General features: G+C 43.1%; 1 protein-coding gene across 3 annotated transcripts in view; it reads left to right on the forward strand.

Annotated features, from left to right (window-relative positions):
- The window catches only part of SESTD1 (SEC14 and spectrin domain containing 1), a 233,618-nt gene that overhangs the window by 56,225 nt on the left and 153,022 nt on the right, over positions 1-24,371 (forward strand). For all 3 annotated transcript variants that reach the window (XM_073633758.1, XM_073633760.1, XM_073633759.1), the window contains exon 2: positions 8,090-8,168. In XM_073633758.1, coding sequence (XP_073489859.1) covers positions 8,114-8,168 — 55 coding nt within the window. In that variant the 5' untranslated portion in view covers positions 8,090-8,113. The remainder of the gene's footprint in view (positions 1-8,089; positions 8,169-24,371) is intronic.

Raw genomic sequence — 24,371 nt, forward strand, 5'->3', positions numbered from 1 at the left:
AATGCTCATCACCTGATATGCTTAAATCCAATAAGCATTCAAATTTATGAATTTTGGAGTCGGACAATATGCATGAGAATGATGATTTGGTCAAAATTCTCACTTGCCTAATAATTGTGCTCACAGTGTATGTACAGCCCATTGTACATCTGAGAGTGAGTATACAAGCGTTGAAAATCTTAGCATAGACTCTAGTGTGTCCTGGAGAATCTTTGATCCATAAAGGATCATTTTCCTTTGCTCATTGTAAGGGCCATGCCACATGGGTGATTCTGATGCTGGTGACAATTGCCATTGTTGGGGCCACCAAAAGACCTCTTACCAGTCTATAAAAATCACTCCTTCACTAGTGGGGCCAATGAGATGTCACTACCTTGCTACCCTGTCACTAGCAAGCGAGATTAATCAGCGTTTAAGACCAGCGAATGTGTCCACAGAGGTAAGTAGCCGTCTCTCCTGCATGGCTTGCCACTGTTAATGTGTTGCTAGCCCCCGAGTTGGCCTTCTGCCCTCAGTTTAAAAAGTATGGCTATTTTATTGTATGTACACTAGAATGAAAAAAAAAAAGTCATATAGATTATATTGAATACAGACAACTGTCCTATGGATATCTGTGGTCACTGCCATTGGTTTTACAATGCATTTTTTCCCACTAAACTTTATATATGGCTTCATAGGACATTTTAGCATTGCACGCTATTCAGCAACATAGAAGGAAATGAGCTCAGTTTGCACATGACTGGTTGGTGCACTTCACTGCTCATTGCACATTTTGTATTATATCTCCCCCCACAGATATGGTTGACGGCACAAACATTTAGTGGAGTGCAGGCACTGTGTTTTTCCAATCCTCTGTCAGTATAAGTGATATCTCGGCATCTGCTGAAGAAGTTCTGTATGCCTTGCAGGGGAACAGAAATAATATATTCTGTATTTGTACCCTGGCTTTACAATCAGCAGTCTTTGTTGGCTCTCTGAATCGTATTATTATTTTTTTTCCCACTGTCCTTTCTACATATTGAGCCAAAACATTTGGCAAACTAAAATGTGATCATTTCAATCTGCTTTAAAGCTGTTCTTGGTTAAAGACCATAGTTAGAATCTATAGAATTGTAGAATTATTGTAAATCCAGCAGCTACAGTCACCAAGTACATAAAGCAACTTGGTAGCAACGAAATCTGAAGCTCTTATACCATCATGCCCCCCCCCCCCCCATTTATCTTAACTATCAAAGTGCATACATTTGTTATAAAAATAAACACGGTGCAAAAACAAATATGTATACACACATATGTATGTGTGTGTGTATATACAGTGGGGAAAATAATTATTTTATTCCTTGCAGATTTTGTAAGTTTGCCCACTTACAAAGAAATGAAGAGTCTAAAAAAAAAAAAAAAATTCATAGGTGTATTTTAAATGATAAAGACAGAATATCAACCAAAAGTCCAGGAAAAACACGATACAAATGTTATAAATTAAGTTGCATTTCAGTCAATAAAACATTAAAAATATTTTTATTTAAAATTAAAATAAGTATAAATGAAATACGTATTTGATCCCCAAGCAAAACATGACGTAGTACTTAGTGGAGACCCTTGTTGGCAAGCACAGAGGTAAGACGTTTCTTGTAGTTGATTACCAGGTTTGCACACATCTCAGGAGGGTTTTTGGTCCACTCTTCTTTTAGTCACTGAACTGCAACTTAGTTTTATAGCATTTTGTTTTATGTGTTTTTTCTGGATTTTTGGTTGTTATTCTGTCTCTATCATTTAAAATACACCTATGATAAAAAAAATATAGACCCTTCATTTCTTTGTAAGTGGGCAAACTTACAAAATCTGCGGGGGATCAAATAATTATTTTCCCCACTGTGTGTGTGTTTGTATATGTGCATAAAAAATAGTAAAAATATCTTTAGTGCAGGTCTCATATAATATTATGATTTTCTCTTCACTTTAAAATGCATTCATGGCTTTCTCTCAAAACAAATTGGAAAAACACTCTTTGTTTTATTACCTTCACATCACAGAAAGGTTAAATCAATAATTCCTTTGGTTCTCCACAATTCTACCTTTACTTTATAAGATAAAAACTATAAAAAAATTGTTTTACTCACACAGCACAATATCAACTGCTTGAACAAATAGATCCACTGGTTATGGCTTAAAGATCTTTGGTCAAAAAATAAATGAATAAAAGTCAACAGCTACAAATACTGTAGCTGTTGACTTTCAATAAACACACACTTGCCAGTCAGGGCATCCAGTGCTGTCCTCACCCAGGCCATTCTTTGGGTTCGCAGCACTGCCATCTAGGATGTGGGAGGCGAACTGTGGCTTCACAACTGACTCCCCAATGCGCAAATCACGCTGCGCTCTGTGAATGGACCTGCAGCTTTCTGGGGATTGTGACCAGTCCCAGGAGGTTGCCAGCAGGGGGCGAGCTGCTTCTTCTTGGATTGCCCAGGTTATCCAGGCGGAAGTGGGGTGGGTGCCTGCCAGAAATAGGTCTGTAATGTATGTATGAAAGTGAGATGGTTTTGACTGGAGCCCCTATTGGAAAACTTCCCCTCTATTCCTGTTCTAATGACAGCTCACATTTTTGGAATTTCCCTTAACTTTGTCATAGTAATGGGCTTCACCAGCAGTGTTAATTTCGTCAACGAAAATGTTTTCGTCAGCTGCATGTTTTCAGTGACAAAAACTAAACGAAAATAAAATTCAGTTTCAATTCAAATGACGAAAATATGGCTAAGGCCACTTTCACACTGAGGTGCTTTACAGGCACTAAAGCACTTTAAAAAAAGTGCCTGTAAAGCGTCTCACCTGCCACTCCACCCTCAGGCTTTCACACTGGAGCAGTGCGCTTGCGGGACATTAAAAAAAAAAGTCCTGTAAGCAGCATCTGTGCAGCGCTTTAGGAGTGGTGTATACACTGTTCCTAAAGCGCCCCTAAAGCACCTTGGCAGCGGCGCTTTGCAGGCACTTTTAACCCTTTCTACGGCCCCTATCGGGGGTTAATAGCGCCTGCTAGTGCCCAAAAAGCGCCACTAAAACGACGGTAAAGCACCGCTAAAAATAGTGGTACTTTAGCGCCAACGCCCCAGTGTGAAATTGCCCTTAATGCCAGTTCACACTGCTGTGACATGAGATCCGAATTGTGAGAGCACAAGTCACGTGACGTCAATTTAAATGTTTCCTTATGAGAGCCATCGTAACTGATCTGACACAAGTCGCTCAGACTTTGGAAAAGGTTCCTGCACTACTTTGATACGACTTCAATGCCATAGAGCATGGGTGCTCAACCTGTGGCCCTGCAGCTCTTGTGAAACTCCAAGTCTCATCATGTCTCTGCCTTTGGGTGTACCTGTCAGCCTTGCAGTCATCATGGGACTTGCTGGAAGGCCACAGGTTGAGCACCCATGCCATAGGGTGTAAAAAGTCACATTGTCGGATCAAAGTTAAACTGAAGTTGCAGGGCAAAGATGGATCGGAAGTCGCGTGACTTTCATGTTGCAGCAGTGTGAACCTGGGCAAAAACTAAAATGGCATTTTAGTCAAAGGACTATGAATAAAACTTTTTAAATTGTTAACTTAGCAGTGGTCAAAAAGTAATATAATCAATATTAATAATAATATTAAATAATATTTTTTTTTTTTTTTTATATTTTAAAATTGCACTTCTGTTTGTCAAAAAGCAATATCTTTGTTTATGATACTGAAGATTTTAGTGGACTAAAATATTTCAGATGATTAAATTGCGACTAAAACTAAAATGGCATTTTAGTCAAGAGGCTATGGCTAAAACCAAATCGGAATTTGACATCAAAATTAACACTGTTCACCAGGACAATTCGGGTGAACCTCCCTTTGCACGTGATTGGAGGCTTCAGATGAATAAACTTCACCATGTTCACTAAGATAGTAAACATTCACTTTGAAAAGTGGACTCTTTCCTTTTATTTTTTTATTTTTTTCAACCCAACCAATATGGCTCTGTCTGAAGGTTTAGACAAAACGAGCCTCAGGCTGGGTTCACATATATGCGAATTTCACTGCATCCAATTTGCATGACAGGCGAGCGTGACCGGCTTTCAATAGAACTGGTTCACACAGGGCGGCCACGGAGGCTCCGGTGCTTTTTTGGGTCCCGTTCAGGTGTGAATTCAGGCAAAAATTCGGACCTGAATCGCATCTAAACTGTTGAACAGACACACGTCGGACTCCAGGCCCAAACTTGCGGCCGCACATATGTGAACCCGGCCTCAAGGATTGTGGCTACTGCTGTGCTATCCTTTAGACATCCCATAGTGCAGGGAACCCTTTGTCATTTGTTTGGTGTGTGTAAAACAGAAGATGTATATCACATTATCACATATAGAAAATAAATATTATGTAAAGAAAGCATTCAATAAGATATACCATATGTATCGTCGTATAACACGCACCCCAAGTTTAGGAGGGCATTGTAAGGAAAAAAACTTTTAGGAGGGAAGTTTTTAAGGAAAAAACTTACATTTAAATGCCAATCAATGCAGCCTCATCAGTGCCCATCTGCAGCCTTGTCCATCTGCAGCCTTGTCCATCTTTGCAGAATGATCAGTGTCCATTTTCAGCTTGCCCAGTGCCATTTGCAGCCTTGCCCATTGTCATATGCAGCCTTGCCCAGTGCAGCCTTGCCCATTGTCATATGCTGCATTGCCCAGTGCAGCCTTGCCCAGTGCCATGTGCCGTTTGCAGCATTTATTTGTTTAAATTTGCCACCGACAGAGCCTGTGTACGTGGCTCGTTATATAAACAGAGCTTGTGTACTCGGCTTGTCACGCCGCCCCCCCCTCCCTGCTGTCTCAGAGGATGAGGAGCGTGCACTGCCGAAAAAGACCGAGCCGAGTCTACTGTGTACTCGGCTCGGCTTGCAGTCCCGCCATTGGACGGAGTGTTATGTCCATCATAGGAGCTGGGTGGGACTGCGAGCGGAGCTGAGCACTCGGTTCGGTCTTTTTCGGCAGCACTCGCTCCTCATCCTCTCAGAGACAGCAGGGAGGCGGGACTGTGTGACTGCGAGCGGAGCTCAGCACTCGGCTCGGTCTTTTTTGGCACAAAGACAGTGGGGATCGACGTATAACATGCACCCACGATTTTCCCCTGATTTTCAGGGGAAAAAAGTGCGTGTTATATGCCGATTAAATAATATATAAATTATATATATATATAATCTCCTTATAGTTTCATTTTTTAAATGGGTGCTAACCAATCGATATATAGTGTATTGGCAAGAAACACCACATAATGGTTAAGAGATTGGTTTGTGGTGTGTTTTTTTTTTTTATTGTAAGCATTGCATGTAATAAAACCACTTATAAAATTCTAAGTAAAAGCAAATTATTGTAGTTTACAGTGACTGTGTCTGATCAACCTTAATGTCTGCTTCAAGCATTGGCTTCAAACAAAATGATGGTTATAAATGCACTTATTCCTGCTGTCTTGGGATGCTGGTAACTGGTAATTTCCTTTACTTATCCTCCTATATTAGATTTAGGAATGTACACAGTGTACTTTCAGAAAAGCTGACCCTTGCCGGCTTGAGGTTATTTATGTTCACAACTTGTAGGACTATGGACACATTAAGGTGCACTTTTGGCAATCTGTCCTGGCTTAACTGACAGTGTAATTAACAAGCAGGTACCTAGGTATGTGTACACATCTGTAGATTTCTCCACACAGGCCCCGAGAGTCAGAGAAACTGGGCACTGTATATAAATATGGGAAGTGTACTCAAACTGGCAGTTTTAACCTCGGTCCTTTTCGTTTGTGTAGTGCTTTAATCTGTCCCCGGGACTGGTGAAAGTGGAACTTCACCTAAAATGGGAAATTCCGCTTGCCTGCCTCCTTCCCCCACACCTCTTTAAATTTTGACACTTTTTTTTTTTTTTTTTGGGTGGAGTGCAGGAATCTGGTTTTAACAATTCTCCACTTCCAGTCAGATCATCGCGATAAATCAAATTTTGGGTTTCCAGGGTGAAGAACGGCTTTAAACATACTGCACCCAAAACCAATTAGAGATGGTCGGGGCAAGGTGCGCTTGTGTTTCAGTCCAGTGCGCTTCATCGTAAACCTTGTCTGTTCACAGAACTCTCCATCTCTGAGCACAGAACTGGAATTACTGTGGTCTGGTTGTTAAAGGTGATGATATATGTGTGAAAGGGGGGACAGTTGCACTTGGGCACAGATCAGTGTTATTGTGCCCAGTGTGAGTGCACTCTAAGGTGTCATTCACACATGACGTGCTACAGTATATGCCCATGCGAGAACATAGAGAAAAAAACAAACTATATTTTCTACTTTCTGTTATAATACATATCCAATAAAATCTGATTTCTTCAAAAAATTTAGGTCAAAATGTATTCTGCTACATGTCTAGTAAAAATAAAACTGCGTTTTTGGGAATACTATAAGATTGGTTACACTAGTATAGTTGTGAATGTGATCAGGATACTGATCCATACACACGCTATACAAGTAATGGCGGTGATCAGCGACTTATAGTGTGACTGTGATAGTGTGATGGGCAATATGGCGCTAATTGACACTGGGAGGGAAGGTCACTAGTGACTCTAATACAGTGATCAGTGATAATACTGTACACTGTACTAATGACACTTGCTGGGTGACGGGCGTGATCAAGGTGTTAACTGTCTGACTAACAAATGTATGCAAGTGTATGTGTGCTGCTTTTATCTACAGATCTGGCTGGAGTCTCTCCATGTTTTCAGTACAGAATGGTAACGGAAATCAGAGGAAATCCAGCCAGAATCTGTGTGTTGTGTTTACAGACACACAGACCTCTGTGCTGTGATTGGCCACGGCCAATCAGCTGGTATACAGCGAAGACCATTGGCTGTAACCTGTTAAAAAAACGTGCACTGTGTCCAATCGTAGCACAGATCTGCCGGTGCGTGTATGTGCATCTCTAAACTAGGAAGTTCATTGTGCTGTACCGGGTAGGGTGCGGTGCCTGGGAGAGCCGCGGTTGGTAAGCAGTTAATTTGTTTAAATGCAGGCCTCTCGGATTCAAAAACTGATCATTTTTATATCCAAGTTCTTTTTGGTATAATGTACTTGGAGCTGCATGTCCACATTTGATGGAAAGATGAAGAAGCTCTCAATGTTTTTTTGAGGGATTTAGCTATTGTAAATAGGCGTTCTTCATGGAGTACGTCAATGATTTTGCTGCATCATTGTGTTGACAACTAGCAGGCAACACTTCTTCTGGACAGTACAATTCGGAAGTTATTTGGCAAGAACATTTTCAACTTTTGGCAAAAACATGTTGTAAAGTTGAACTTAGTTTACTATTAATTTATTAGCCACATTTATCAAGTTTCAGTTTACTCATGAATATAGCTGAGAAATCCTGTTTTACCAGGGTGTTTTGTTTTGCTAAACTATAATATCGTTTAAAAATGATTGTAAAATGTAAGCGTAGCTGCTCTAGTTGAGTTAAAAATTAGGTGTGATCATATTCCAGAATTTCGGGTTTTCTCCTTTCTCTCCTTATTGAAAACCAATGGCTGATGATGATACTGTTGCATTCTCATAACCATATAATTGAGTCAATGCCAACCAGAATGTGATTCAGTAAAATGTTGGGTATGATGTTATCTTCTTACCTTGTGTTAGCATCTGTGAAGTCAACCATTGTAGCGACTGAATTGATAATCATTTTATAATTTTACAATTTTATTTGGCAGTGGGTGTCATAAAGATGGAGGAAGTAACACTTTATAAAGACCTGTGTAGCCAATGGGCACCATCTGGACTTCTCCAATAAATTGCTGCCTACCTTTACTACGGAAGTATTCTAGTTTTCCAAGCCAAGAACAACTGCTGCCAGCCATAGCGTAGGCAATATTTCTGATCGTATTACTGTTGCCAAGTAGCTTCATTCAACTTCTGCGCTGCCGATTCCAAGTGTTTGCTTATTATACTTGTTTATTTTATTTAGGGTCTTCAACTCCTGATATTTAGACCTTTTTTTTTTTTGTATGTTTTTGACTAAAGTATGCTTGCTCTTTTTCTTTTGCAGACTCGTTCACTGTAAAGAAGCAAGATGGATGCCACTGTGATTTTACCAATACTAAAAAAGAAATTGGCTTTCCTGTCAGGTATGTTTCTCTTTTGGCTGTGTTTCTGGCTTTGTTTGAAAGCAAGCAGAGTATGAGCTGCCAGTCACTTTTTTTTTATTTTTTTTTTTTATTTTTTTGTGGTATTTTCAGAAGCACTTGGATTTGTTTAAACCTTTCAGTACATCTGTTAGTGGTTTTGGCAGAGTAATTTCTTGATGGACCCTTAAATTGATCATGGTTCTCTTTCCAGAGCAGGTGTTAAAAATATATCTGAGCTTGATGTTTGCTTTCCAGCTGAATCTTAGCGTTTTGCTATTCACGTAACTGTTCTCCAACGCAAACCTGTGGCAAAAAAGAACACATTTTCTTTTGACGTTTGCATTCAAGTAACAGAACAGAAATGCATAAAACTGAATTTCAGGCAGATCAGGGCCTAGTGGAGCTCTGTATTCTTTAGACCCCTTTCACACGGGAGACATTTTTCAGGCGCTTTAGCGCTAAAAACTAGCGCCTAAAAAGCCCCATCTGCAATCCCAGTGTGAAAGCCAGAGTGCTTTCACACTGGGGCGCTGCGCTGGCAGCATGTCAAAAAAAGTCCTGTAAGCAGCTTCTTTGAGGCACTTTAGGAGCGGTGTATACACCGCTCCTAAAGCGCCCCTGCCCATTGAAATCAATGGGCAGCGCCTTCTAAGCACCTCGGCAGCGCTTTTAACCCTTTATTCAGTCGCTAGCGAGGGTTAAAAGCATGCAAAAACGATGGTAAAACGTAGCTAAAGCTAGCGGCGCTTTACCACTGACAACCCCATGCTGGCAGTGTGAAAGGGCTCTTACTACATCCTAAAATGTATCTTACATTTTTTTTTTCAAAGTTGTGTTAGTAACTGAATTTGACCTGGTATCTACCTCCTGCAGCCCTTATAAAGTAAAGCTCAGACTGGTGGAGGGAGAAGCAGTACAAGGAGCCATTCATTTTTACTCAAGCGCAGGCAGCATGCTGATAGGAAGAGAGCAGAGAGATGAGCTCATTAGTCTGCTGCTCCAATTTTTACTTTTCAGTCACCGGCTATGGATTGAGAGGAATACAAATATACATTTAATGCAAAGCATAGGATTCCCAGAGCTCTCTGGTTTATCAAAACAGAGCAAAACAGCAGCTATCTCTTTAAAAAAAAAAAAATTATACTCAGGTGGATACAGCATTGATCAAATGCTGCATCTGTCCCCCGCTGCCTCTGCACTGAGAACAGAGCGATCAAACACCGCTGATAACATAGTTCTCTCGTCCACTATGACCAGAGAGCAGTGACTGTCGCCAGTTTTCTTCTCTGCCCCTCCAGCGTTTGCTTTGGAGGAAGGGGAGGCGGCTAGGTCAGGTTCTCAACCGCTTGCTAGGAGACTGAGCCAGCTATCGGTCCAGGCTTCTGGGTGGATCCAGACTGTAAAGTCGGTATCGATTCAGAGCCTGGACCTCTTGAGTGCTGACAGTGGTCCTTAGCTCGCTGTTGGCTGAAAACAGATCACAGGACAGCAGAATGAATTGCACTCCTGTAAACTTTAGAAGTAGGGCCAAAAAAAGCTTTGGTCCTACTTTTCCTTTTAAGGATGTCTCCCACTGTAATGATGTTCCAATTACAATGTTTTTTCTTATCAAAACTGTTTGTTTTTTTTTGTTTTTTTTAGTTTCATCTAGGTCAGGGATCTCCAAACTTTTCAAACAAAGGGCTAGTATACTGGCCTTCAGACTTTAGGGGGGCAGATTGTGGCCAGTGAGGATATAAAATGTCCCGGCCCAAGCATTAATGAGAATAAGCATTGCCTCAGGGTGTGGGGTCAGTAAAAGGAGGGGTAGTGCCCCATCATTGTTATCAGTGGAAGAAACAGTGCCCCGTTGTTGGTGTCTGTCAGTGGGAGAAATGGTACCTCATATACTTTAAAGGAATAGTGCTCCAAGAGCTTGATAAAGGCTAGCAAAGGGCTGCAGTTTGGAGACCCCGATCTAGATGAGAGATGACAATATATCAAAACTCCCTGTGCCTGCACCGTGCTAGAGACGGAAGAGTAGATAATGTAATTAAGAGGAAGTGGCAAAACGCATTCAAAGGATTTGATGTTTCTTTTGTTTGTTAAAAGGCACAAATGGAAGCTTGATCTCTGACCATTTACAAGCTTGGTTGTTGGTGTCTGGGTGCTTGTAATGTTGGTAAAAGCTAGGAGTCTACTTACTGTGGGTTCTGTCATCACTTAGGACAGCGTAGTGTACCTGGCGTGGGAAAACTACCCTCTGCTTCTGACAATGCGTTAGGGGATGTATCCTGAACTTTTTGCTCTTAAGTCTGGTTCAGCTTTTGACCTTAAAGAGGAGCTCCAGGTCCCCCCAAAAAATTAAGTCAGCAGCTACAAATACTGTAGCTTCTGATTTTTAGTACAAGGACACTTTCCTGTCCAGGGATCCAGCGATGTCCTCATCCGAGCCGATTCTTCAATCAGCTTCGGGTGCAGGAGCCAGCATCTTAACCACTTCAATTTCAATTTTAACCCCATTTATTCCCACAAATAGAGCTTTCTTTTGGTGGTATTTTATCACCTCTGGGGTTTTGTTTTTTGCTAAACAAATAAAAAAAAAAGACTGAAAATTTTGAAATGTTTTTCTCCGTTCCTGTTATAAAATTTTGTAAATAAGGACATTTTCTCCTTCGCTGATGGGCACTGATGAGGCTGCACTGACAGCCACTGATGAGGTGGCACCATTGAGGTGGCACTGATGGGCACTCATAGGCGACACTGATGGGCACTAATAGGCGACACTGATGGGCACTGAAATGCTGCACTGGTAGCACTGATGGGTGGCACTGGGCATCACTGCTATGGAGGCACTGGCAGGCATTGCTGATGGGCATTGATTGGCATATGTGGGCACACATTGGCATCCCTGGTGGCCATGGGTGGCATACCGTGTGGTCTTCAGTGGTGGTGATCTTGGTGGCATCCCTGGTGGTCCTGGGTGGGCGTCCTCAGGGGGGGGGGGCTGTGCTAATAAGCGCAGCCCCCTCCCCCCCCCCCCCCCCCCCCCCCCCCCCCCCCGTTGGGAGAGCAGCCGATCGGCTCTCCTCTACTCTGTCAGACGCGAGTGAGGAAAAGCCGATGCACAGCTTTTCCTGTTTACACCGTGATCAGCTGTGATTGGACACAGCTAATCACGTGGTAAAGAGCCTCTGTCAGAGGCTCTTTATCCAGATCGGAGATGCGGTGTGTCCAGACTGCCGGCTTGTTATCCTGATCATGTCATATGACGTCTGGTCAGGATAACAGAACCACTTTGCCGACGTCATATTGCTATATGGCCTTGCGGCTTCACAGCTGATTTCCTATTGCATGAGCCACGCATCACTTGGTGACTGGTCCCTCGGCCTTCTGGGACCTGTGATGTATCCCAGAAGGCTGCGGGGCAGAGAGGGGGGGACGAACGCAATGCATCTGAACAAAAGTGGGAGCGGATGCCAGTGAAAACTAGGTACCCACTCCCTCCAAAAAAGTGCCAAATGTGGCAGTGGCGGGGGGGGGGTTGTGTGGAGGATGCATACAAGCAAAACTTTCACCTTTTGGTGAAGTTCTGCTTTAAGTACCCTCAGGATTAATTTAGGTGCTGGCAATCTTATTCCTGAGCACGCAAGCCTTCCCTTCTCTGCTTTGAGTCTTGTACCATATGTCACCTTTGCTGCTTTTCCCGTATAATCTCCAGTTCTTTAGTTCATTTTGTGTTTGGTTGTGTCCCCACCTTCTCTGCCACCTCTTTAACCTCTCGGGACTAGTCCCTTTTTCATCCTGATTTACTAGGTTGTTTTCCTGGTTGCCATCACCTCTGTGTGATTTTTTTTTTTTCTGAGATGACGGTCTTGTCCTGGGTACATCCCTTTTTGGTTCTACACAGGGATGCATTGATGTAGAGGTTCAGAGCCTCTTTCCTTCCTAACTTGGTTTTGCCTTCTACCTCATTTTGGACGTCTTCCCGTCTTTCTATAAAGTGAAAGTGCCTCATGCGGAAGTGTTCTTCTCTTCTTGTCTAGATGATGTTGTGTTTTTTTTTTTTTTCTCTAGTCATCTTCCAGGACGGCACACCTGAGATGAGAGGCTCCTCCCTACAGGAAACACAATCAATCGACAGCTGTTTTAACCACTTCACATCCAGGCCATTTCTGACACTTCGCTCCTACATGTCAAAAATCATCATTTCTTTGCTATAAAATTAGATAGAACCCCCAAACATTATATATGTTTTTTTAGCAGAGACCCTAGAGAATACAATTGCGGTCATTGCAACTTTTTATCTTGCACGGTATTTGCGCAGCAATTTTTCAAACGCGTTTTTTTTGAAAAAAAAACAGTTTCATGCTTTAAAAAAAAACAAAACAGCAAAGTTAGCCAAATTTTTTTGCATTGTGTGAAAGATGAAGTTACGCCGAGTAAATAGATACCTAACATGTCACGCTTCAAAATTGCACACGCTCGTGGAATGGCGCCAAACTTTGGTACTTAAAAATCCCCATAGGCGACGCTTTAACATTTTTTACTGGTTACATGTTTTGAGTTACAGAGGAGGTCTAGGGCCAAAATTATTGCTCTCGCTCTAACGTTCGCGGCGATACCTCACATGTGTGGTTTGAACACCGTTTTCATATGTGGGCGGGACTTACGTATGCGTTCGCTTCTGCGTGCGAGCTCACGGGGACAGGGGCGCTTTAAAATTTTTTTTTTTTTTTTTATTGTTAATTTTACTTAAAAATTTTTATTTTTACACTTTAAAAAATTTTTTTTTTTTTTGATCACTTTTATTCCTATTACAAGGAATGTAAACATCCCTTGTAATAGGAATATGAGACGATCAGTCCTCTTTACAGTGAGATATGGGGTCAATAAGACCCCACATCTCACCTCTAGGCTGGGAAGCCTAAAATCAAAAAAAAAAATAAAACGATCGCCGCTTCACAGCTGAAGCGGCGCCGTTTTTTTGAATGCAGAGGCCGGGCGTGACGTCATAACATCGCGCCCGGCCTCCGAACGATCATAGAGACTCCGGCGACCATCTGGTCCGCCGGAAATCTCTATGGTGAACATCCGGCGCCGGCGGATCCGCTATCCGACTCACCGATCGCTGAGGTGAGTCGGTAGTAGCACCGGAGGGCGGCGGGAGGGGGGGGACGTCCCCTCCCGCCGCCCGTAAGAACGATCAAGCCGGGGAACAGCCGCTATGATCGTTCTTATGGTGTACGGAATCGCCGGCTGAAAATGCCGGTATCTGAATGATGTCTGTAGCCTCAGACATCATTCAGATATAAGCCCCGAAAGTCGAGGACGTCATATGACGTCCTCCGGATGTCAAGCGGTTAAGTCCCCACCCTTCCCCTTGATCCTCAGTTTTTGATTGTGTTTCTCCCTACACAGCGAAACCGTTTGTTTTTTTCCAAATGACCCGAAGCCTGGGGCTGGTGGTCCCCCCCTGGGAGCCGGACCAAATGCCTGGGGAAGGCCTACGGCCACATCACCCTGAAAGTGAAAGAGGGCGCCGCCTGCCCGATCTCGTATGATCTCGGAGGCAAAGCAGGGTCGGGCCTGGTTAGTACCTGATGGGCCTCTGGGTCTGGCCGGATATATTTATCCTTCCGGGGGGTTCCCCTATCCTTTCCTCAGGGGGGGCAGCAGAAACTGGAAGAGCCCCCCTGAGAGCTGAAGGCCCCTGGGTACAGTGGTGTCCCCAGAACTTCAGGGGCCTTTTTCCTGTCTCCCCCCCTTACCTGTCCGGGCGTCCGTTCAGACAGGGGTGCTGGCTGTCAGTTCTTTCCAGGGCCCCCGACTCCTGGGCCCCTGATAGCTCGCGTGGGCTGCTGGGGAGGGCGCCACCTGAACGACCCACGTTCTTACCCAGGAGGGAAGGCTGAGAGTCAGCAGGAGCAGGCGCCCACATCCTCCTTTCGAGGAGGCACCAGTTCACTACGGTGGATGTCTGCCTAAACCACCTCAGAATGGAATGAAGAACGTACGGCATTGCCCCCCCAAGGGTATATACTGACTGGCAGGACACAACCTAACCTTGCAGCTCCGCTCCCTACGGGGACAGCAGTTGGGGGGGCACTTTGGCGGCTATCCTCCTTGCGTGTGGACCATAAGGATGGAAAACCAAGCCCTGTGGCTGTGGAAAAAGGGGAAGACTACAACGGTGAGTACTTTCCTTTACCTTGGGAATTTAGCTGCAAAATCCCCAATCCCAGCCAGATGGTTTCTGGGCATTTGAGATAATCTCCCCTGGGGTCTAGATTCAAATAGCCCAGAAGCTTCTGCTAAAAACACCAGCTACAGCTCCCTCTTACATCAGAGATGCTGTATGGTGGACAAGTGGTGCAGAGGAGCGAGTGTGCCTAAACCACCTCAGATGGGAAAGAGGTAGGTAAGGCATTTCTTCCCCTTCCCCCTGAATTTACTAAGTGGTGCAGTGCAGGACCTGGGGTCTGCATAACAAAATAGCCCAGAAGCTACTGCTAAAACCACCAGCCACAGCTCCCTCTTACAGCAGAGACACTGTGGTTATCACAACAGTAGGTTTCCAGACTCTCCCTACATGTCCGGTTGTGGGACATTAGTAGGGATGAATAGAGCGAAGGGGGGGAGGACCTGGTAGATACAAAGAGTTCCTTACAGGCCAGGTATACCACTGAACAATTTATGGATTGTGCAATGGTTGAAGGATTCAGGAGTAAGCTCTCCTGGTCAGCAGGTGCACTAGGTTATATGGCCCTATTAGCCCAGCTGCTAGGAATCTGAAGTCATAAGCTCCAACCTCCCACTCCACCTTTACATTGTGGTTATATTAAAGTGCAGGAGGTAAGAAAAACCTTTTTGTTGGTTTGGGCTACAGTCAACTCAGTGACAGATCTAAAGGCGATTTACCATAAATCGCTTCCTATATCCTCTAATTAAGGATTTTCTGTGCTAACATATGCAAGAGCTAGATAGATACGTGATTGCTTGTTTAAAGCCTGCAGGTGGCTATTTTCCTCCAGGCTAAATTGGTGATCACCTTTTCTAGAGGCTGTCCTAAATTGGTCTCTAGGGCTGGGCTCATTGAGACTTTAGTTTCTGATCAGCCCCACCTGTGTGTGAGCTGGCCAGCGTTTGCTCAGTCTACGGAGGTAAGGTAGGACAACAGCTATTATAGTAAGGTGTCTAACCATTTTTAGAATTTGTTCCTTCACTGGGGGTGAAGTGTTAGTATCCACAGCCCAGGCTATGCCTAGGGATCAAATTGCTCTGTTTGGTTATTTCATAAAGGGATACACCATGACTCCTCCTTGGTTGCACACCAGTAGACCTCAGTAGTGAAGGTTTGTCCTTGCTGGGATGTTTTGTGGCACAGCAGAAATACACATTGAGATTTGTGACATCTCTGCTCATAAGGGGTATAGTGCTGTACATTAGAAATGCACTGCACTGAAGCTTTGTTGTTGTCTGTTTATATCCTAAAGGTACTGCTTTATTTGGCTACAGATCAGAAAAATACAACAGGGAAGGTGGTCTGTACTTTCTGGTCTTGTGATGCATGGCGGAAATGCACATCATTGAGTCTTATGACATCTCTGCTCATATTTGTTATATTGCTGCACATCAGACATACTCAAAATTGAGTTCTGTCTGGGGTTTTTTTGTGTCCTGTATTACTGCCTTATTGGTTGCTTATTAGATAGGCAGTAGTAAAGATTGATGGTCCTGAATTGTTGGGAAATACAAATTGAACCTGTGCCAGGGGTAGTACTAGTACTGCCTTTGGTAATCGGTGCAGCCCCGCAAAGGGGCGTCAGGCTGACAGTGCTATTAACAGCAAAGGTTGCCGATTTTAGGCATGCGATTTGACATGTTAAGTCGCATGCCAAATCCCTTCAATATGGATGTGCTATCTCTATTCAGATTGTTATATTGTTGCACATCAGATATATACAAGATTGAAGGTTGTCTGTGCTTTTATGTCTTACATTTACTGCCTTATTGGCTGCATATCAGAAGGGACACAGCAGTGAGGTTGCTTGTGCTTTTCTGATTTGTTTTTGCTGCCTCAGCAGGGAGACACATTGAGGATGGTGGCGTATCTGCTCAGTATTGGTATATTACTACACATCAGACATACACAAAGATTGAAGATTGTGTCCTGTATGTTCTATATTTACTGCCTTATCGGCTGCATATCAGAAAGGCACAGCAGTGAGGGGTGTCTTTTCTGTTTCTCATTGTTCTACCTTGCTGCTTCTTAGGGATACACAGCAGGGGGTTGTTGGCTGCACGCCTCCAGGGAGATACAGCATTGGGGACCCCTTGCTTGTTCAACCTGAAAATTGCAAGTTACCTGCGACCTGTGTAATCTTGAGGTCTGTGGATCCAGAAAGCAGGGTCTGCTTGGTGGCGCTGCGACCTGGAGTTGCACAGACACAAATGGTTCCCATTGGAAGCCATAGTGTATGACTTTTCTCTTGCGTTTTTGCGGTTGCAGGTTGGGTCGCACAGGTGTGGGAGCCCGAAGTTCCCTTCTGGTTGAGGTTTTGCTACACACAAGAATAGACATCATGGAGTTTATTGCCTTACTTTGCAATACACCAGAAAGATCGCAGCTAGGAAGGCTGTCTGTTTTTATGTGGCTGCACAGCAGAAATACTCAACATTGAAGCTTGTTGGTGCTTTCTGTATCAGATTCCCTTACCTTACTGCACTTCAGAAAAACACAATGCTGCAGGTTGCTTGGGTCCTTTCCATGTTGGTTCTATGTGACTGCACTACAGAACTGCATAACAGAAAAGATATTGTCTTGTTATGTTGGTTTAGCTAGCCAGTGCCATATTGATCTTATAACTGTATTTGGTGGTTCATCAGAAATACGCAACATAGAAGTTTGGGTCTTTCTGTCTTATATTTATGGCCCTGTTTTGCTGTACATCAGTAAAACTCCACCGTAAACAGGACTCCTGTCCTTTATGTATATATATCAGTTATGACCTAGCTAGCTGCACTTCAGAAACACGCAGCATTTAGGGTTGGTTCACACTGAGGCAGCACGACTTACAGCGCGACTGCCTCAAGCGACCCAGGACACGACTCAGCAACGACTTGCGAAACGACTTCTGTATAGAAGTCAATGCAAGTCGCCCCCAAAGTCGTACAGGAACCTTTTTCTAAGTCGGAGCGACTTGCATCGTGCCGATTTAGAATGGCTCCATTGCACAGAACAGGACGCTACTTGTCAGGTGACTATGTCGCCTGACAAGTCGTCCCAGTGTGAACCAAGGCTGAGGGTTTGCGTGTGTCTTAATGTTTTTACAGATTGGCTGCACATCAGAAAACCAGACTGTGAGGACTGTTTGTCTACATTGAAGTTCAGATTTGGGTCTCTCCCATATTTGATATGTTGGTTTAGCTAGCCACACTCGGATACACATTATTGTCTATGCTTGTGTCCTTTCTGTCTAAATCTATTGTGCTGGGTCCACAATCTATGATCTTTTTTAATTTGTGATATTAATAATGCATGTATCACCTTTTTTATTTCAGCCCTCTTTTCCGTGGAGGGGCCTGGAGTTCTGGCTGCAGACGTCACATGTCAGAAAGCCTCAGCCCCTTACATTCAGGGATGCTGGAATCATTTCCTAGGGTTGAAGCCCAGTAGGGTTATAGGACACTGGAGGAAGGCGATAAAGAATCACCCTGCTTAGTAAGAACTTGGGAAGTTCTGTTCAGAGGAGTATTATGACCTGAAGATGAAGTATAAAGATGTATATCCGACCGAATAGGTTACGGCTCGGTGCATGGCCTTCATCTCACCCTTCTAGCAGAACTAGGTGTAGCAGTATAAGTGTTATACTCCTGCTATGAACTTTATTCTCCTGAAGTAGGCACTCAGGCGTAAGTAAAGCCACAGAGTGGGCATGCCTTAAACCCAGGGATCAATCCTCGGTTAATCTATTACCCTTAAGTAGGCTTCCCTTTAGTCTTTGCTGATGTAAAGATAAAAATGGAAAAAAAAAAAAAAAAAAAAAAGTTGTCTGTTAGGGGCCCACCTTTTTTTGCAGTTTTAATTCCCTGAACAGGGTAGTGTTAAGACCATAGGCGTGCGCACAGGTTGTGCCCAGGCACACCCTAATCACCCCATGCGCATTAGTATTATCGCTCTGTGTAGCAGCAGGAACATGTGAAAGATCTACATCTTGCTGGCTCTGCCATAAGAGAAGTGTCTATGCTCTTCTCTTTCACTGTGGCAGCAGAGAGATCAATTTGCCGGGGTCATATATATGTAGACACACACACACATGCATGTGTGTTTGAGCTTTAGGGTGCACACCCTAATGAAATTGGCTGCGCACACCTATGGTTAAGACAGGCCCTCTTAGTGATCAATTAGTGTCCTTGTCTTACAACACAGGTCTCTGATTAATCTTTAAGGGTTCTAAGTAGCACCTACAGGCACAATAGGCCATGGTTGTTAGATGTGTGAGACAGGCAACATTGATAACCTACAAGTTTAACATGTTTTCTGATTCCATCTTTAAGAGCCCACTCCACCTAGGTCCTGCATCCGAAGCAGAGAAGGCAGGGACATCGGTGGAGTAGACCTGCAGATCAGCCGCATGATCCAGCTATAATACCTTCATCAAGCATATGGAGTGGAGGTAAAACTCACTGCAGAACCAAGGTCCGCCAAGAGAGTCTTGCAGTGGTCCCACCCTAAGGTAGGCCTGAGGTACTTGATTATCCTCTCAGGTGTGCCGTCCTGGAAGATGACTAGAGAAAATTGACAGTTACTTACCGATAACTGTTTTTCTAGGATATCTTCCAGGACGGCAGGCCTACTTCCCGCCCGTTGGAGGAGGGAAAATGGTAGAACACTAGAAGGTGAGTACCTATGAGGAATGATTTCCCTTGTGAACCAGGTTCAGGAGTTACTTCTCTACAAACTGAGGATCAAGGGGAAGGGTGGGGACTTAAAACAGCTGTCGATTGATTGTGTTTCCTGTAGGGAGGAGCCTCTCATCTCAGGTGTGCCGTCCTGGAAGTTATCCTAGAAAAACAGTTATCGGTAAGTAACTGTCAATTTTTCCTGCTATGAGGGTTTCCTCACAACCATTGCTTCTGTTTATTCTGTTTAGATGTCTGACTCCTAATGGGCTTACTTGAAGGGGCTTCCAGACCCCTGAGCCTTTTATGCTATTGGACCTGGCTCTTGTGCTTTTCTCAGTCGGGACCTATCATATGGTGGTGGTTCTGTCTCCAGTTTCGCAGGCTGTGACTTTTTACATGTGGCATGTACTTTTTTTGCTTTCGGAGTTTTGTTTAGTTGTTTCCACCTCTACGTAGATACTTTTTTTTGTAATGCCCCAATAGTCAGAAGTCAAGATCTCAGCTGTGTCCTTCAATGAATGCTGAGAAAGGGTGCTTACAAAATTTACGGTGATTACAAAAAATCCTGTTTTCTTGAGTGTTACCGAAAATGTTACAGGAAAAAGCCAAAGAACACCAACTTGCATTGAAAGGCCTCCGTGCAGCCAATTCCCCATCCCCTTCCCAGCAGTAGAAACCTGCCAATGTCTCTAGGCAAAGATTGTGTCTTTACTATCCTCCACATGAGTACTTCCCAAGCCAATGCCCACTCATGTTCTCTCATTCCCTGACTCCACATCCATGAAGCTCCCACGGTCAGTTGCTATTATTGGATTCTCACCTGTAGGAAAACTCTCCCAAACCAACCAATTAATTGGGCTTCTAAAGAGCAGCTTGTCATCTCATTTTATTAATAGCATGGTTTGTCTGCAGATTCGTTTCAAAGCTCATTGTGATTAGAGTTTGACACGTGTGATCTGGAACTTTTGCTTTGGCTATCCTTTTCTATTTGGTTTTGCATTTTTCAAGTTCCTAATATATTTAATGTAACAGAGGGCTCTCCATGTGTCTAAAAACATTAGCCTGAATTAACTCTTTTATTCCTATGTCCTTTCTGCCAAAAATAAACATATTAACCTCTATTTCTCAAGGGATTTTCTAGGCAGGCTCGACTGTAATCCCCTTGACAGCGTGATTTACCTGACGTTTTACATGCCTTACATTACAAAAAGAGACCATGCTTTTTACTGTTTTATTTATATACTATGGTTTCATCAGATGCAACTCTTCTGCTTAGCATAGCGAGATGCCAGGAAACTGTATAAAAGTAAAGCTTCAGTTTTGCTGTGCTAGCTTCTTTAAAGACTAGAGTTGGGAAAATGACATTGAACCCAAAGAGGCTATAATTCAGAAATGGTGCCATCAGCCTTTTAATGCTATTCACCCATTTAGCACAGGTGAGCAGCTCACGAGTATATATCACTGTACAATTATTTTACTAGATACAAAGGTTCATGTGCATTTCGCTGTTTTTTAATGTAATTTACATATCATTAGTAAAACTGCCCAAACTATCTTCCAGATTAAGTAGTAGGTCTTTTACCTTTGATTTGCAGCATGGAAATGTTATATTATCATGCACACAAAGCATTATTTTATGCATATTGTGAATTCTAATACAGCAACTCAAATATAGCTTTTGCTACTGGTTCTTTTATATGATACAGGTGCTTGTAGAATTACCTGCACTGATTTATTTTCTTTGAACAATGACTCACACTCCCCCTTTTGGTTTCCCCAGGACTGGGTACCACAAATTTACCTCTAGTGCTTGTACTGGTGTATGGTGGTGTTGCAGTTTGTGTAGATTTAGTGGTTTACCTGTGAGTGCACCTACATTAAGGGGCCTAAAGTAACGGTCCTTCAATATGTTGTAAGGAAGGCAGGGAAATAGGCATGGCCTTTGACGGGTAAAGGTTAGTTTGTAATTCTAAATCCCACCTACTGTACCAATGAAGCCCCTCTCACTCTTTTTGCTAAGCCCACCCCTTACTAACAAGTGGCCAAAACATACAGTGTATGTATGGTGTGTGTTTTATAATATATATATATATATATATATATATATATATATATATATATATATATATATATATATATATATATATATATATATATATATATATATATAATGTGTGTGTGTGTGTGTGTAAATTGACGGAGCTCTATAAGTGCCTGTAATAAATAAATTGTCCCAAGTGGGTGATATATATTAGGCAGCAAGTGAACATGTTGCCCCTAAAGTTGATGTGTTGAAAGCAGAAAAAAAATGGGCAACTTTGACAAGGGCCAAATTGTAATGCCTAGACTGGGTCAGAGCAACGCAGCCCAAGGAAGAATAAATGGCAAACCTAGAGCGAAGGCTGGTTCTTTTGTCCGATCCAATGGAAGAGCTGTTGTAGCTCAGATTGCTGAAAAAGGTATTGCTGGTTCAGATAGAAAGGAGTAAGTACACACCATGTATCAAAGTTTGTTGAGTATGGGGCTGCATAGCCGCAGAGCAGTCAGGGTGCCCATGCTAACCCGTGTCCACAGCCAAAAGTGCCTACGATGAGCATCAGTACACCACAGGAGTGGCTTGGTCAGGTGAATTCAAGAATGGTTTGAGTACCACAACAATGAATTAAAAAATAGGGGCCTAAGGGACTTTTAATGAACCTGCGGCCTGGTAAGGCCAGCTGTTCCATCCCTTGGGACTTTAAATGAAAATGTGGCCTGGTAAGGTCACATATTTCCATCCCTGTCATACATTGAGAAAAAAAGGGGGGGGGGGGGGAGAATAAGGGGGTGGGACGAGGTCATAGACTCTGCAAATACTATTATAGTTTATTGGTTTATCCAACATTATTTTGGTGCATTACAAAAGAGTCTTGTTTGCCATATATCTGATACTGCTTGTTTGATTCCCCTTATACTGTATTATCATTTGATAGCACTACGGATGAATCCTGTTCTGCTATATACATGACACTGCCTTTATGATGTCATTTATACTGTATTATCATTGTACCATTGTCATATGTTGTACCTGCTTTACTTAATTGTATTGTGTGGCAATCAATTAAAAATTACAAACACACGTCAAGACTCTATAATGTCCACCTTTTTATTTTTTTGGCTACCACGTGCCTCATTTAAAGTCCCACCCCCTTATTCTCTCCCCCCCTTTTTTTCTCAATACCACAACAATGAGTTTGAGGTGTTGACCTTTTTTCCAAAATTCCCCAGATCTCAATCTATCGAGCATCTGTGGGATGTGCTGGGAAAAAACAAGTCAAATCCATGGAGGCCTCACCTCTCAGATTACAGGACTTAAAGAGGAAGTAAACCCTGATGGGTTTTTCTTCCTCTTTTTTTTTTTTTTTTTTCCCCCTGCAAAGTAAAAGCATAATGGGTTAGTATGCATCGCATACTAGCCCATTATGTGGCACTTACCTGCAAACGAAGCCTGCGCTGCCCCCGCTGGTGGCTGCATCAGTCTTTGCCTCTCTTCCTTCTGGGGCCCACGGACTCTGGCTGTGTGAGTGGCCAGAGCTACGTGACGTCACGCCTGCGTGTGCTCGCGGGAGCCTTCAGTCACGGCAATTGCGAGTGAAGAAACGGCATGGAGGTCCGTTTCTTCACAGCCCATGTGCCGATGACATAGGCGCACTTTAAGGTAAATATCCCCTAAACGGTACATGTTTAGGAGATATTTCCACTACCTATAGGTAAGCCTAGAATAAGGCTTACCTATAGGTAAAAGTGATAATTGGGGGTTTGCAACCACTTTAAAGGATCTGCTACTGATGGCTTGGTGCCAGATACCACAGCATACCTCTAGAGGTCTAATGTACTCCATACCGCAATGGCTTATGGTGGGTGGTCATGATGTTATGGCTTATTGTACATTTTCAGACATGTAGGAGCTAGAGATTTAAAGGCGAAGTACAGCCAAAGCTTGTTTGTCTATACTCCTCCTATGGATCACAGAAATGCAGTTCACTTTGCATTCCTGTGACCCGTTTTCAGCAGACAGCAGGCTGAAGCCTGCAGCTGGCTGATGTCACAGAGCCGGTCCAGGCTCGGGCAAGATCATGACCATATATTTGGGATCCACACACATGCCTGGACCGGCACCTGGCGCAGCCTCTCAGCGAGCCACTGAGAGCCTGAGATGGTCACTCTCACTCCCTCCACAGCCCAGCACTCCAGTGAGCGAGGCGGGGGGCGGCAGAGCAGAGAGCAGGTGACTGACAGCCGCCAGCTTTCTGCACAGGGAGCTGTGAGAACCGAGTGATAGGCTGTGTTAGATCGCTCGGTTCTCCAGTGTTGGAGCCGGTAAGGGACCGATGCTGCATCCACCTAGGTAAGTATGATTGGGAAAAAATGCTTCTCACCATGTGCCATACTTCTCACCATGTGCCATACTTCTCACTATGTTCCACATATATCTAATCATCCTTTTTGGGTAAACTGACGCTATAAATGGCAGGCTTTACTGCGGTAAATTACAGGTACATGTTACAGTCTGTTTCATATGTCTTCAGCATTTTTAAATAGTGTTTAATTTGAAATGCCAGCCTTGGATAAAATTATTACCTACAATGGCTAAAGAGGAAAATTGTTATGTGCACAGATTAGATTTTTTTTTTTTTTTTTAATTTATATAAAAAAGGAACCAACATATTGTGAAGTATCCTTTTGATGGTATAATCAACAAAACATATTTAAAGTGGCATATAAAAATGACATTTCTAGTTGCACCAAAAGATAAGCCTTACAATAAAACAACAAGAGCTATTAATGTTCTAAAGTAGGACTAGTTATCGGTATCAGTATTAACCGCATGTAGCCAAGCTAATTACACCCATCTGTTATACTGCCTAAAATTTACAGGTGCTGATAAAGTCTATCATGGTAAGTAATATATAATAGAGGAAGCAACACACACACACAAAAATAACGAAAAAGAGGTTACAATATGATTGTACCATATGATAGCCAATAGATAATGAGCACCCCAGGGTCACTAGAAATGGTCAAATTTCTTTATTAATGTCAATATATAATCAGTGATCATGGAGTGAGAGAGAAATATATGGAGTCGGGTAGAGGTAGATGAAGTCCCCGATTCACTATATGGGGATTGGTCCCGTAAATGTATTTTATTTGGATTTTATGTGATAGACCAACATAAAGTGGCACATAATTGTGAAGTGGAAGGAAAATGATAAATGGTTTTCAAAATGTTTTAGAAATAAATATCTGAAATGTGTGGTGGGCATTCTCTAGGGT

Source organism: Aquarana catesbeiana, linkage group LG06 (genome assembly GCF_042186555.1).
Source record: "Aquarana catesbeiana isolate 2022-GZ linkage group LG06, ASM4218655v1, whole genome shotgun sequence".
In the NCBI taxonomy this organism is placed as follows: domain Eukaryota; kingdom Metazoa; phylum Chordata; class Amphibia; order Anura; family Ranidae; genus Aquarana; species Aquarana catesbeiana.